Source organism: Parastagonospora nodorum (genome assembly GCF_000146915.1).
Source record: "Parastagonospora nodorum SN15 chromosome Unknown scaffold_13, whole genome shotgun sequence".
Lineage (NCBI taxonomy): Eukaryota > Fungi > Ascomycota > Dothideomycetes > Pleosporales > Phaeosphaeriaceae > Parastagonospora > Parastagonospora nodorum.
The window spans coordinates 193,824-208,545 of record NW_001884561.1 but is presented as its reverse complement, the minus strand read 5'-3'; the positions used below and the strand labels follow the sequence as shown (position 1 = coordinate 208,545).

Below are 14,722 nucleotides of genomic sequence, written 5' to 3'. Positions count from 1 at the left end.
CCTTCCTCTGCCCAGCGCCACGGCACCTGAACAACACCGTTTGAAGCATTAGCCAAGAATTGACCATCAGGCATCCGAGTACTGCATTAGGCTTCCTCGAGGTGTCCCACAATGTATCGGGCCTTGTAGTCTCCATCCTCCTAGTTGGCTCGTGGTTGGCATGTACTGCGCCGGGGTCTTTTCTTTGGCGTGAAGTATTGGTCATATTTAGTTGGCATGGTCCGTCACTACCGCTCCATTCAGGGACTTACGCGAGATCAGCTACCATCTAACTCATCGAAGCAGCAAGAGCGGCGATCAAGTTGAATATTCAGGACGTTTACCTGCAAAGTCAGTCTCTGTCCGGGCCTGGCTCTCCCTCGTATTCTGCCTTCCAGATTGCGGATTGGCTAGGTGTTTGACCACAATCTTGATAGCAATGTTTCTGCAAGCCTTGCGTGTATGAAATACAGCCTATATGCAATCTCTTCTACGTCAATCTTTGGCTATTACGGGCCTACTGCTCCGTAATCTTCGACTGCTCCTAACATGGTTGCATCAGTAACCATTCAAGATCTTGATGGGGGCAAGAGTGGCAACAGGGCTTTTCCCACATCCATTGACAGACCGGCTTCATGTTCACGGCTGCGGTATTATCGTGGGACTTCCTTGAGCCGCAAGCGAGGCTCGGACAACACTGCAGCCTTCGCGAACTTGATCTATTCAGGTGTTTTGATAGAACGATCCGGAGGAACGTATTTAGCGCACGATTGACGTTCAATAGATAATTTTCCGACGTCCGGAAAGACTACTCAAGCACACGCCACCGGTCAGTGCCGAAGTAGGAGACGCTAAGCAAGCTCTGCCAAGAATCTGGCCTTATCGATAGTGCCATCGATAACGCGCGTCACCTGGCGCTGGGTAGCTCTCACACGGTTGACCTGCAGTCATTGCTGTGTTCGCTTCAATCTGTCGACAGGATATGACCACAACCCCAACTCAGGCGGCGAGCAACGCTTTTCGGCAGAATGGACGCCATGATAAGCGTGCTTCGCGGTTGTCTCCTCAAGGGTGAGGGAAGTCACCCTCGAAAATCGAAGACGGAATTTGACCGAGATCAAGTGGTCGCAACAAGAACATTACGATACATTCATATTCAACGCTTCAAGGTATGTTGCAATTAATCTTGAGGCAGATCATCACTTTGGTGCGACGGGTGTTTCCTACATTGTCACAGTCATGGTCCTGCCACAGGACAGGCACGTGACCAACAAATGGCTGTCAGGGACGATCGCACGTTATAGAGCGGAAAATCATGTGTTCGTCGATCAGTTTCTCACAGGCGTCATTTTCTAGGGCGCACTGGAAGGGAAAGTCAATTTTGAGGCGGATGCCAAAGACAATCTTTGTAGCATTGGCAACATATGGGTCGACTTCACGCTAGAAACTGTACCTCCTGGCCCATATGCGCAAACAGATGGTCGATGTTGAGATGTTTGACGGCTTGAAATTGACTCATGTGGTACTTTTATGACCGCTGTGCAGCCGCATACATGGTGCAACGTTTCTCTCGTAACAAGCGACTTTGCACTGATGTGATTGAATCTGTCCAATCCTTCCCAACCTTTCCAGCTCAATAGGACCGACTGTCAACATATCAGTGCTCCTCTCAGGTCTCGATTGAGGGCAGGCGCAAGTATCGACCCTCCAACCAAGGGGTGGCGAATTGTTATGAAGGACAACATCGACCTGCCCGGAATCAACACTACTTTAGGTAACCGTGCTTACCAACAGCTCAACTCAAGCTGACTTCACATTCCACTCAGCCTCTATGGAGGCAATGAACGCGTCCAGTTCTATCGTGGCCCCACGGAATATGACCTGATTAGTCCCAGTATTAGCCTTGTTCGATGCGAAGTGGATGAGGTCATGTCCTGGCACACAAAAGCGTAACCGGCTAGGTGAAGTGACCAAAACGCCAAGACATGTCTCGCAAACGAAGTCGAAGCAATGGTTGCAGATTGAGGGAGACTGTGGTGCATGGACTTGGTGCTGACACATGTCGCAGAACCAACCGTTCAACAGGTCTGCGTATTCGATGAGAACGAGTGCCTCTTCGAGTCTGCCTAGGGCCAAAAGACACTGTCCCAGGCACTGGATCCCTGCATCCCTGAAGTAGCCGCCTTCACGTGTCATTGAGCAGCACCTGGTTATGTATGGGCGAATCGTGTCTCTGGCGGTTTCCAAGGCTCCCGTCATATGCTGCATGTGTGCGAGATGAATCAACGAGATTTCTCAGAATCTTATTCTTTCTGTCAAATCCTCCGGCGTAATACCTGAGTCTATCATATCGCTGACCTTGCGCACGTAAGCGCCTGTGTCTGTTTCACACTCTTGAGCTTTCAACATTTTGCGTATGGCTATTTGACAATAGTCCCGTGCAACCTCTCGTTTGCAGTCTTCGAGACCGGGAATGCGGGGTTCATGTGGAATACTGGCCACGCCGCCAATCTCCTCGATGAGTGGCTCAGCCGCCTGATAATCGTGCTGGTATGTTGCCAGCAGCTTGGCCAATCCCAGCTTCAGAAAAAGAATCCCCATGTGGCTTTTTGTCGACGCATCGCGAATGGCGGAACCGTATGCTGTGATGAGCCAGGATAAGCAGTCTGTCTCTTTCGCAGCTGTCGCTGCCATATAGAAGAAATTGGGAGGAACTTCGTTGGGCCACATTTTCCGGTGTATGTACTTTGTCAAACGATTCTGGCCCCCGGAATCGATGCTACTGTCTAGCAGGCGTAGTAATTTGATGACCTCTTCCCATCGTGAGCTATGGGTCGACTTTGCCAGTGCTGCAAGATATTCGCGAATTTTCTCGTCACTAATTGCCCCTGCTTCTACAGCTTCACGCCAATACTTTAGAGCCGCTGTCTCGTCCTTCGCAAGTCGATAACTGTTGGCAATGATTTCGTAAGAGAAGGACAGCTGCTCCCGAGTGTTCGCAGCATTATGAGAAGCCTGGGTCTTCATACCCATTCTGTTGCGCAGGATGGTGGTATTAATGAGCTCGAGGTCGATAGCTTTTGTGTAATATCCCCGCACCTGATAGGTAAGTGCTAGACCGTCGCGAGCTTCCACTAGCTCATGGTTCAAACTTAGAGCATGTTCGTAGTGTTCTATAGCTTGTTTGGTATGTCCAGACCTCCGGTAGCAAATAGCTACATTCCGGTGCCATCTAGCGTCCGGCTCAACCGGAATATAATGGATCGCCTTCGAAATGGTGTCCAAAGATAATTTGCCGTCGCCTGATAGAGTTTCGAGGGTATCGTCTCCCTCTACCAGAGCTCTTATCTGGGCAACGACACTGAGCGACTCCAGGGGAAACCAGTCGCCATGTAGACTTTCCATAGCGTGGATCTTCGCCACTATATGGAATATTCTCTGCGGGTGCTCGATAACACTTGAGTACCATTGAAGTACTTGATGGGGAAAGTTGGCCCGGTCGTCTTTGATGACCATGCCGACGCACTTCACAATAGAAACCGCGTTGACATCCGTGAAGATTGACCAAGGTACACTATGTGACCACTTACTGACAATGGTCTCATCATTGAGAAATTCGAAGATGAGATTTGCGGTCTTTTCGCCCCCTAAGCTGGTAAGGATTGATCTCTTTTCGGTAGAATCGGCAGTGTCAACTGCATCTAGAACACCTCGGATATGGTCAATCCACGAATCTTTAACATATGGTGTCAAAACCTGGGAGCTTTGTGACCATGTACCAGAGCCGGGTTCTACAAAGATCTCTAGACATGTTTGAAGCATTTCAAACTCTGCTTCTTTCTTTGCTACTCCGAGGGGAGTTGATGTCCTTCGCTTGGCAAACTTTCCTGCCCCCCTCTTAAAGTATTCCATTATAGACGCATGAGAAAATGCCACTGCTGTTGTTTCTGGTATCGAATTGAGCGACATGTCCGCTACCTGAGCGTGTATCGACGCCGTGGACTGTCCATCGTCCCGAACAAGCATGATAAGTGTAGCGTAGGTGTTGCGAATCTTGTTCTCAAGAGAGAGTACGGGGCTTGCAGATGGTGACAGTCGCCTCAGTGCGGCATCGATTTCCGCAAGAGTCAGTGGTCGGGAGGCACAGGATAGCCACGCTAATATTGTATTAAATTCCTCGGCTTCTCTTCCCTTTAGCATGGAGCTGTATACCTTCAACATTTCGGTGATCATATCGTCAATCCCCGTTGGCGCAGTATCGAGACTGTCGCGTATGTCGTTCTCGGTTGTTTGCCACTTCAGGATCTCCAGCATGAGATTCGCCCACAAGAACATGCCTTTTGCCTTATCCTCGATGCTTGATTGGATATAGCTCTTCAACTCCTTGGATGCACCATCGATTTGCAACCGACGCGATATTCCTTCCTCCACGAACTTTGATAGATCTTCCTTGGTCTTGTGTGCTTCAACTTGTATCATTGCCATGGTTGATGTCAGATTGTAAGCAGCAACTTTGATAGAATATGTGAGATGTGGGCGGCCAAGGAGCAGAAGACTAATGTGTAGCCCTGAGTTTTCTGACTCATTTGTTAGTCACTTGTACGACTGTGAATGCAGTGCCCCTCATTCAAGTGCCGATCATTCAAAACATGGGTCTGTGAATGATTCTCCAAATTCGTTCGCACACAACAATCCATCCTATAGTAAATATCAACACATACCTTGAAGATCTGACAGGAGTTTGAGAAACTCCGAGCGTCCATATTCACCATCCTCCTCTACTTCATCCAAACCGTCTATTACCAGATAAAGCGGAGTCTTAGACTGCCCACCGAAGTAGCTCACAAACAACTTTCGCCATGCACTTGGGAGAGTGTCGATATCCGTAGTAGAGCGGCAATTTGAGGTTACATGGTCAGCGTAGGAGGGGTTCAAGCGGGTGATCTGCCAGGCGATGTCCTTGAGAGCTTGGTGGAAACCGCCGATTCGAGTGTACGCATCGTTCTTACTAAGAAAGTAAAATCCCACAACACTATTGCGAAAGCCGTCCAGTCCATTAGCGATATTCGACTGGATGGGAGAGATGAAAGCGCTAGTCAGGAACGTTTTGCCACATCCAGGACTACCGCAGACGCAAAGAAGTGAACGGTCCCGTCGCAACCATGATTGGAATGCGGGTTCTGACAGAAGCCAGCAGCCGGTACCAGCGACACGATCGCGCAAGATTCTTTCCATCTTGTCTGTATTAGTTTGAGACGGCAGTAAAATGTCGTATACGTCATTATCGCATTTGGTTTGATGTTGCTTCTGGATGAGATCCATAATGGAATGGGTCAAGGAGTTCATGTTGCCGATATCAGCACCGATCTTGCTCGTATGCTTTTGGATATCATCCACCCTTATTGCGGTCTCCGCTGTATGATTTACGACTGTTCCTACGTTTGTGTGGATTTGCTCGACGACAAGTGAAGTGCCGTGACGGACTAGTCTTTCCAATCGCCTGCGTAATTCAATGATCTTTTGGTCATCGCCTTGTAATAGCCTCGCGAAATTTTCCTTCCATCGTCTTCGCGTGATTGCTTTCGTAGAATATCCGATCATTTCGAGGAGGGTAGCGAGGATGTTTGCGAAATTCTCCTCAAGTTCGGGAGACGTGTGCTCTAAGTCGTGGACATTGAAGCGTTCCATAACGGCCTAAGAATGATAAGAACTAGCCTGCATGTGGTGGTGGTAGCTTAATGAGAGCGTCTCGAAGAGATCGAAAATGCGGCCATAGTGAGAAGACACATTCTGCGCTGATTTTATCAGTAGTGTAGCTGCACCCAGGCAAGCTCCCGCAGGCGGGCAGCCAGCGGAAGTGCCTGCGGCAAAGATGGTGCCGAGCTTTTCCACTGGGGTGAACGTTTTAGTCAACTGTTCGTAGATTTTCTTGTCTTGCTCTCTAAAATTTGCGAACTTTTTGTTCTCCTGATCGATGTACGCGCGCAAGTCAGTCACCTTCGTCCATTGCGCAAAGAGCGCGACATCGAGCTGCTGCCCGGTTTTCTGCTCATAGCGCTTCCGGCCTTCCGCAAACATGACATCGAATTTAGACTGCTGTTCAGACATGTTGGTGACCTTGAGTGAAGCTTTTGGAGGGAAAAGTGAAGAGGGAATAAGGCTCCAACCGTGAGAGCGGCAAGGTCATCTGAACACGCTGTGCATCGTTGAACGAAAGCGGTGCGATGGTTGAGCAACGTAGGGACCCTCGCGACTGTTCATCAACTCCTAATATCTGCTCGCTAGACTCTCAAACCTTTCCTTGAATTATGTGAGGATACATCTTTCTGCTCAGAACTCGGCACGCCGTGTTACGGTGTGGTGTTGCCTAAGATGATTGGGGCATATAATGAAAAGAAAGAACTTCATGCTTTCGTTCTCAATAGTGGTTAGTTGTGTCATCGCCGTCAAATTACCACAATAACAACGATGCTAGAGTTGTTTGGTACATATGTTTACCATAAAAAGACATGGAGAATTTCTGATTTCTGTCGGCCGCGCCAAACACGTTCAGTCAATTTAATCGCGTATTTAGCTAGTGAAGAATACTTGTGACCACCTGGGCAAATTCAAAATGTGTTTATCATAAGCTAGCGTATCTCGGAGCGAGAAAGGTGATCGGATGGTCTTTGGTGGTGCAGCGATGAGAGTAGATGAGTACATGTATTGACTTCTCCTAATAGTGTTGTGAACTTCTTTGTTCCGAGCACTTCGATATTTCTGAGCTTTATAGTAAGCTAGTCAATGATACCTGTCTATCCTCATCCCCACCCTACACGTCTAAACACCTCGCAAATCCTCCCTCAAGATACCATTCAATCCATCCAGATATCACCATTGCACGAATCAAACCTCCCGAGGACAATCAGGACAACACAAGACTTTTCAAACAAGTAACGCAGAATAGATCAAGGTGTACTTCAATTCATTCATTCAATCATCCTTTCTCTGATAGCATCTACCCCGGATCTCATTCACCTCTTCCAGTCCCATATCTCATACTCCGATCCCGCTCCCTGTCCATCGTCAGCTTAGCACTCCGTGCAATCCGCAACTGTCTTCCTGAGGACCCTGACAGCGGCGAACCAAGCGCACGTACACACCTCACCGAAAAGGTGCACCTCGTTGAACTCATGGTCTCCATAGCGGCAGAAGTCGAAGTTTACCACGCAGTACGGGGTGATGCGAGGCAGCGACGAGGTCGAGGACACGTTGGTGCCTGAAGGCGATGATGTCGGAGACATGTTGTCGGTTGTCGGTTGGTGCTTGGTGTGAGTTTGCTTTTGAAGCTGGTTAGCGTTTGTTGGAGGTTGGAAGGGAGTTGTGCTTGTGTAGCTTGGAAGACGTGTTGATCGTCGTGCCTGTGTGTATGTGAAGGCAAGTTGTGAAGTTGGTATTGGAGAGATGAAGTATGATGAAGCAAGGTTATTTATGCCTCTCCAACACGAGCTAAGAGGCTATTGTCGTTGGAGGTATAATAGGGTTTGTAGACATAATGGCATGTCAGGCATCTATGTAGCTGGTTGCGAAGATAATAGGATTTAACGGCATGAATATGTAGTGACGCTGAAGCTTGATGGGTGCCTGCGAAGTTGGCATGCTTATTGTAGTTGGTACAATAGGTACTGTTGATTCGAAGCCGCTGCCTGGATCTGGCTCCATAGGCAGGTGGCTCGCGACTTTTATGATGGTGACGGTGCTATAGGCAGTCTAATTGCTTGGGCTCACGTGTAGAGAAGTCAGGTAGGATCTGATTGCGATTGAGTGCGTGAATCACTTGTGCAGGAGCTGAAGTTAAGACGTGTATTCGATTATGACCTCGGACTTGAAGAAGAGCCGGATGTATGTATTTTCGAGGGTGTATCACGGAACAGTGTCGTGGCATTAGTAGCTTTGGCGGGATACTGTAAGATCCGCGGCACTGAGCATTCTGGGGGAGTTAAGAAGGAATTGTGTTGAAAGAGACTGAGACCCGCATACGTCGAAGTTATCGCGAGGGGAGAAGAATGTTTTTACATCTAACCGTAGATCTACCCATATAACTGATGATCGAACGTTGCTCCTGAAGAAGACCTCATATAGACTTTTCCCAGCCTGTCAACCATCCTTATCCAGCCTTGCATACAATCTCTTCAGCCCAATGATGCCGATGCAAATGTCCAAGTCTCACTTCGTCTAGCTCCCCCCGTCCGACTCCCTGAGGTCCTCATGACTCGTCATAGTAAACACCACCTTTTTCTCTATTCCAGTGCGATCCACCAACTCTATACCGCTTCCCTGACTTATGCGTCCTTCTCCGCCTAGCTCCGCGTCGATCGGTGGCACGTCCGTCGTATTGGTGCGGCGTGGTCCACGTACTTTGCTGACTAGGGTCGATTTCAGTTGATTTAGTACCGTGAACTCGGTGCGCAGCTTGACGGCGTATACTGTGACGGTATAGAATCCCTGCAGAAAGGGATAGTCTTGTTGCGTGTAGAGAAGTCCAAGTCGGGTGCAGTCGATACATATGATGAATGTGTTGACAGAGAGAAGACAAAATAGGACACGTCGTGTGGCTTTACGGTTGGCCCCGAGGGAAACGCGGTTCTTGAGATATGTGATAGTGGCGTAAATATAGAGGAAACCGATCGCAGTTTCTTGTACGAAGAAGGCAGTGAGTTGGACTTTGTCGAAGATATCGTACACTCTGAAAATTCCAGGGGAGTAGCCCTGTTTTTGTGAGTGAGTAAAAGATCGCAGGCGGAGAGAGAACGGCTCACGAGACTGTTCATGAGCGAGGTGATGACGGCCGGGAGCCCGGCAAAACCGGCCGTGAAGATGATGGTCCATAGCACGTAGCGACAGACGCGTCTATTCTTCATAACCAGGTTGAGCCGAGAGTAGAGTACCATGGATTGCGCAACTTTGAATGTCCACCAGGTGATTTCTGTAACCACCACCAGACCACCATTGCTATGCGGAGCCATATTCGTGTTGACTAAGAAAGAAATGACGTATAGAGCGATGGCCAAAATGTCAACGGAACAAGCCCAGAAGTACAGGCTAAGACGCGTGCATCGGAGAAGTAAGCGCACGATAACCTCGATGCACAGGTAAATGCAGACGCCCACAAGACCATGCGCGACCATCAGTTGGGACCGTGACGGCGACAAGTCACCTTTGGGGGTTATTTCGTTCTTGGCAGCCATTGTGGCCGTTTCGATCATGTTGCCGTAGGTCTTGGTGTTGGTGTAAGTGATGTGTAGTAGTAGATGGGCGGTACCCAAGTATGGCAGAATAAGCAATCTCGTATCGGCCGCGTTTGTAGACCAAGGGTGAAGGTGAGAACCTCAGTACAGCCCGTCGCACACAAATTGACACCACGCTGTTAAGCAATCAGGACTCAAGAGTTTTTAGCGAAGAGACGCAGCTGTTGTAACTGTTCTGCCATTTTTGATCGTGAGCCCCGCGATGAATCTGCGTCGACTTGTGTAACGCGCACTGGCAATACCGGACCCGCCTTCGTGCAAACACCCTGACGCTAGATTCTGTCTCCCGCGTTCGAAATATGTCGTGAATTAATCCCAAGTACCGCCAATGTGTACTCCAGATACTTACCACATGCTCGTCGAAATACCCAGCTCTTTCACCTACGTCACGAGGCTTGGGACCCCAACATTTCGAGGAAGCAGCGCAATGTGCTCGGGACATATGTTGTTGCACAAAGATAATCTCGGGAGGAAGGGGAAAGACTTCAAAAACCCAGAAGTGAAGAAGAAAGATAATAATGTGCCAGTGATAACAAAGAGTGATGAGACCTGTGCTCCTGCCCAGCCAGCCATAAAATATCACTGCTAAACGAGATCACATGACCTGTTCATCCACCCATGTCGGCCACGAGAGTCTGTACAAGTCTTGACCTACCTTGCTTACGTTCTGCTACTTCGACTCTCTTATGTTTGCGTACCTCATCGGGACATCACGTGCTCGGTTACTACACCACAAGGCTGCTGACGGAAGTTCTCCTGCCTGTCCGTTTGAATCATCAAGTCCACCGTAGCAATCATAACATGCATCGAACCCAAGGGTAAACTGAGGAACCACATCGTCAAGTACACAGCCTACACCCCATGGCATGAAAATCAACCATTTAGATTACAAACACTACAACAGACTAACGCAAGATACAGGGTATAAGTCCACAAAATCACGCACACACTCTTCCTTTCCCCCTTCTACCCATTACCCTCCATTCCCCTCTACCATCTACTCCCCTGCTCCTTCAACCCCTCGCCCACCACCAACCCGGGAATGCTAAATCCATACCCATCCGTCCTGCCCTCGCGATCGCTATTACTAATCTCCACCCTGAGAGCCACATCCAATCCATACGGTCCGCAAAGACCCGTTGGCGCCAGGCCATTGGCGGCAGGATGCTGCGTACCCGCGCCCTGCTCGCCGATGTGGATCGGGTGGCGGGGATTATCCTTCTTAGTTGGGGGCGCGGAGAGTGCGGAAGTCGCGCTGGTGACGGACGGAGCTTGGCCTGGTGCTGGCGCGGGGGCTGATAGAGTGGCTGATGGGGGAGTAGCAGATTCGCAGATTATGGCGTAGTTGCGGGACGGCATGGTGGCGTGGTTTTTGTCGCTTGTTTTCTTGTCGATTTTGTCGTCGCCGGGGAGGTCGACGTTGCCGTTTGTCAGGCTCGTGTCGGTGCGGGTGGTGCCGTTGGTGTTGATCTTCTGGCCGTTGGAGTCGAGGCCTGGGTCGCGGTCGAAGATCTCCAGGAGCGTCTCGTCCGTGTCGTGGTCGAGGTGGTGGACCTTGTTGCGGCGGGCAAGGAGATTGGCAACGGCCTGGGGAGGTGGCTTGTTGGTGATGGCAGAGCTGATGATGTTGGGGATGTACCGCCAATCCTGCTCAGCGGGGATGGCGTGTTTGGGGTTCGAGTAGAAGCGGCCGATGGCACCCAGATGAACGTCTCCTCCGAGGATGGTCACGCGAGCGGAGTGCTTCTTAGAGAAGTTCTGGAGCATCTGGATGAGCTCGCGGCGCTCAGTCTTGTGCTGGCGCGCCGTGTAGTGGTCGTCCAAGTCATCGAGCAAATCGACTTTGCCGTCGAACTGGTTGAAGAAGCTACCAGCCAGACCAAAGCGCTTGTTCAGGAACTTGATGGGCGCAATGAGTGGCGACTGAAGGATGTTCTCCAACCAGATCAGACGTGGGTAGGCGATGGGAACACCAAGCAGCAAGATGAGATGCTTCAAATCCTTGTTGGCTGAGTATTCCTTGTCCAGACGATCAAATAGAGCCTTGTAGGTCTCGGGATAGTTGATCTGATGACGAGTGCGCTCGGTTCTCGCATCAATACCAGCAAAGGCAATGCGGGCGCCAAGCTGGCAGTAGATGCTGCGACTGCGCTCCTCGACGTATGGCCCCGGCTTGTGTCCAATGATGTATGATGGGTCGCCTACATCGTCCGTCATGACGAATGTGTCCTTGACCTGTACAGGATCGGCAGGCGTAGTGCCAGTTGTGCTATGCGCAGCCACATCCGTTGTCTTGGGTGCATCGGTAGTGTACGTGCTCTTCGGGGGAGCAAGGTGGTGCTGGAAGAGTAGGTAGTACTTGTGCGCAACACCGCCAATACCTCTGAAGACAGCGCACTTCATGAAGTGATCGGTATACGAGCCGAAGCCATCAATGATATCGTGGTCGTCCCAGATGTTGACCTGGGCGATCTGGCTGTTGGCAGTCGAGAACGGACGCTGACCATACCACTTCACATAGTTGTTGAAGTAGTACTCATCGCAGTCGTCGCGCATCTGCCGGCCAAAGGGATAATCGCGGCGCTTGTGCGGGTTGCTAATCGCCGTCCAGGCCTTCAACGGTCCATCCACACGCACTCCATCGTTGTAAATCTGATCGCCACCGCCAATCATGACGTGGAAAGGCCTTTGCTCGTGCATGCGGAGTACGTCGTTCCAGAGCGCCGGGCCAGACCAAGCCTCAACGTCAGTGCCTACACTGAAGCCGTTGCAGGAGTGGAACATGATGCGCATGGACTGGGACGCGGCGGGGACAACGAAGACCTGCGGCTTCTCGAGCTTCTGGCGGTCGACGTAGACCAGGTTCTGGATATCGTATTGCCATCGCGACTCAAACTGTTGGAAGGGGGCTTCGATGATGAAGCGCCAGAACGCCCTCTTGGGATCCTCGTACAGCTTCTCGCCGTGGAATGTCCTCGCCTCTACGCTAAAGGCCGCATTGCCTGCACTCGCGTCGACTGCGCCAGCCGGTGACAGCACGAGCTGGGGGTTCTGTTGTCCAGGTGTGGTGACGATCAGGACACTTCCATGCCAAATTGGCTGTCCAGTCTGCTGGTTGCTGGTGCGCCTGTAGTTGAGAAGAGGACCGGCAATGACATCGAGGCCACCTGAAGTGCTGAGGACCTGCGGTCCGTTTCCAATGCCAGTGACGCCGCTAGCGTCTTGTTGCGGGATCGGTTCACTCTCGGGGACGGGGTGTTGGTCGGCCATGGTTGTCGGAGCGGCAGGAACAATCGCAGCAGTCTCGAAGATATATCTGTCTCCGTCTCCCAGTCAGTCTACCATAGCACTGCGAGTCAAGTAAGGGCGACTCACCAATTCCTATGCGCTTGGCCTTTCTGTCGCGCTTCAGCCAATTCAATTATCGGCGATGAATTCTTGTATGAGCGCACACAGTGTGTCAAAGACACAGCACCTCGCAAAAAAACGAAAAAGACGTGTACGAGGACGAAAGCTGGAAATGCGCAGGTCAGGTCAGGTCAAGAAAGTTGTTGTTGCAGCAATGCGCATCAGCAGGGATACGGTGCCGCTAGCCGATGGTCATGACATCTTCGTTCACGGCACCCTTCTCCCACTACCCTATCATATGTAGCTTCATTACACTCAAACCACTCTCGTCGAGGACCCTGAGCGATCAGTGGCGCGTTGACGCGCTCGTTTCATGCCCTGATCGCGCAGAAGTGCTTCAACATCGTTGCTATGCGACCCACTCGCATCCTCGACGCTGGGAACAGCCACAAGCCAAGCCCCTTGTGCATGCCAAGCACCTCTTGTGCACACGGGATGACGAGACGAGATTGAGTGGTAGTGCTGTGTGGCTGAAGGGAGTTCGTCGATCCAATTGAAAGCTTCGGTTGGAAATCGTGTAGGCACTGCGAAAGCCAAGTTCGTGTTGAGCCAGCTGATGTGTTCGGTATATTGAAAACTTGAGTCAATATGGCAGTGCAAGGCACCTAAGCGTACCCAGCCAGTTTGATGTTCTGACTGCTGAGATGGTGATCGTCACATGTTGCGTGTTTCTGAGGGTCACTATGAAGATAAGCCGAAAAACATTCGACGATGCGCGTCTTGCTACGATATCTAGTAAGCATACGTATGATCAGTTGGGAGAGAGCGTACATCCACGACGCATCTGATCTTCAGCCGAGTTAAAATTGATCATTGCAACTTGTGTCTTCGTGAATATCGCTGTATAGAAACGCCGCCCAAATGCAACATCATAAACCGACAGCACAAAACATGCTCTCATCCTCCTACTCCTCAGGCAAAACCTCATCCGCCTCCAACCCCATCTCCACCCCGACCCTCCTCACCACATCCCTAATCGCCGCACAAGCCGGACTATCCGGGTACGCCGTCAAAAAGCTCTCTCCATAATCGCACGCCATGCCAATCCTCGGATCCAGCGGAACCGCGCCCAAGAACGGAATATTCTCCTCTTTCGCCAATTTCCTCGCCCCGCCCGTCGACGCCCTGAAAATCTGACTCTCGTGCTTACACCCGGGACACACGAAGCCGGACATGTTCTCCACGATGCCGAGGATGGGTATGCTGGCTTTCCTGCAGAAGTCGATTTCCTTGCGGACGTCTAGGAGGGCTACTTCTTGGGGTGTGGTGACGAGCACTGCGCCATCGACACCGCTCGCCTTGAGGAAGCTGTTGACGCTTAAATGTTCATCCGACGTGCCCGGCGGCGTGTCGACGATCAAGAAATCCAATTCCCCCCATTTGACATCCATGAGGAATTTCTTAATCAGGCCGTTCTTCTTGGGTCCGCGCCAAATCACCGCATCATCCCGGTTCGGCAGCATGAACTGCACGCTCATCACCCCCAAGTTTTCACTAACCCACACAGGCTCCCAGCCATCCGCTGTAGTATGAATCGTCTCCTCTTCGACGCCCATCATTTTCGGGATGCTGGGGCCGCAGATGTCCGTGTCCATGAGGCCGACGGTGGAGTCGGGGTTGGCGGAGAAGCCGTGGGAGAGCATCGTGCTGAAGGTGGATTTCCCGACGCCGCCTTTTCCGGAGAGAACGAGGATTTTGTGTTTCACAGAGGAGAGACGTGCGGTAATGAGGGGGATGTCTGGGTCGGGGCCTTTGGGAGCGGATGCGCAGATGGCTTGGTTAGGGCAGCCGGCGCAGTTGTCTGCTGTGCCGGCTTGTTGCGATTCGGGTCCTGGACAGTGTTCTGCGGAGATGTGTAAGTATATATCTCTATATGTCGTGACTATGCCGTGTCTGGAGGGGTGGCGGGGCGCATCGTACCTGGCTCAGGCGCAACGAGCTTGGGCGCTGCCTTGAGAGGCGCATTGAAGTCGATTTGCGTCGGTTCTTCTAGTGAGGGTGCCATTTTGTGTGCAAAGGCAGACGTGTCGGTGTTGTGGCTACATGGT

The 14,722-nt window shown here is 51.1% G+C and overlaps 7 protein-coding genes across 7 annotated transcripts; 1 reads left to right on the top strand and 6 right to left on the bottom strand.

Annotated features, from left to right (window-relative positions):
- Window positions 1-1,007: 1,007 nt before the first annotated feature.
- On the top strand, window positions 1,008-1,470 carry SNOG_08564 (hypothetical protein; the record flags this gene model as incomplete). The annotated part of the gene is made up of 2 exons (XM_001798822.1): window positions 1,008-1,148; window positions 1,336-1,470. 2 exons carry the CDS (start codon window positions 1,008-1,010, stop codon window positions 1,468-1,470), a joined length of 276 nt encoding a protein of 91 aa, XP_001798874.1.
- An 804-nt stretch (window positions 1,471-2,274) lies between these two features.
- SNOG_08563 (hypothetical protein) lies at window positions 2,275-4,464 on the bottom strand (the record flags this gene model as incomplete). The annotated part of the gene is made up of 1 exon (XM_001798821.1): window positions 2,275-4,464. The coding sequence occupies one exon, from the start codon at window positions 4,462-4,464 to the stop codon at window positions 2,275-2,277; it is 2,190 nt and encodes a 729-aa protein (XP_001798873.1).
- Window positions 4,465-5,673: 1,209 nt separating this feature from the next.
- Window positions 5,674-6,087, bottom strand: SNOG_08562 (hypothetical protein; the record flags this gene model as incomplete). The annotated part of the gene is made up of 1 exon (XM_001798820.1): window positions 5,674-6,087. The coding sequence occupies one exon, from the start codon at window positions 6,085-6,087 to the stop codon at window positions 5,674-5,676; it is 414 nt and encodes a 137-aa protein (XP_001798872.1).
- Window positions 6,088-7,049: 962 nt separating this feature from the next.
- On the bottom strand, window positions 7,050-7,262 carry SNOG_08561 (hypothetical protein; the record flags this gene model as incomplete). Its single annotated transcript, XM_001798819.1, has 1 exon — window positions 7,050-7,262. One exon carries the CDS (start codon window positions 7,260-7,262, stop codon window positions 7,050-7,052), a length of 213 nt encoding a protein of 70 aa, XP_001798871.1.
- Window positions 7,263-8,193: 931 nt separating this feature from the next.
- Window positions 8,194-9,224, bottom strand: SNOG_08560 (hypothetical protein; the record flags this gene model as incomplete). The annotated part of the gene is made up of 2 exons (XM_001798818.1): window positions 8,194-8,727; window positions 8,778-9,224. 2 exons carry the CDS (start codon window positions 9,222-9,224, stop codon window positions 8,194-8,196), a joined length of 981 nt encoding a protein of 326 aa, XP_001798870.1.
- A 909-nt stretch (window positions 9,225-10,133) lies between these two features.
- On the bottom strand, window positions 10,134-12,536 carry SNOG_08559 (hypothetical protein; the record flags this gene model as incomplete). The annotated part of the gene is made up of 1 exon (XM_001798817.1): window positions 10,134-12,536. The coding sequence occupies one exon, from the start codon at window positions 12,534-12,536 to the stop codon at window positions 10,257-10,259; it is 2,280 nt and encodes a 759-aa protein (XP_001798869.1). The 3' UTR covers window positions 10,134-10,256.
- A 1,043-nt stretch (window positions 12,537-13,579) lies between these two features.
- Window positions 13,580-14,679, bottom strand: SNOG_08558 (hypothetical protein; the record flags this gene model as incomplete). The annotated part of the gene is made up of 2 exons (XM_001798816.1): window positions 13,580-14,505; window positions 14,595-14,679. The coding sequence occupies 2 exons, from the start codon at window positions 14,677-14,679 to the stop codon at window positions 13,580-13,582; spliced, it is 1,011 nt and encodes a 336-aa protein (XP_001798868.1).
- Window positions 14,680-14,722: the final 43 nt, after the last annotated feature.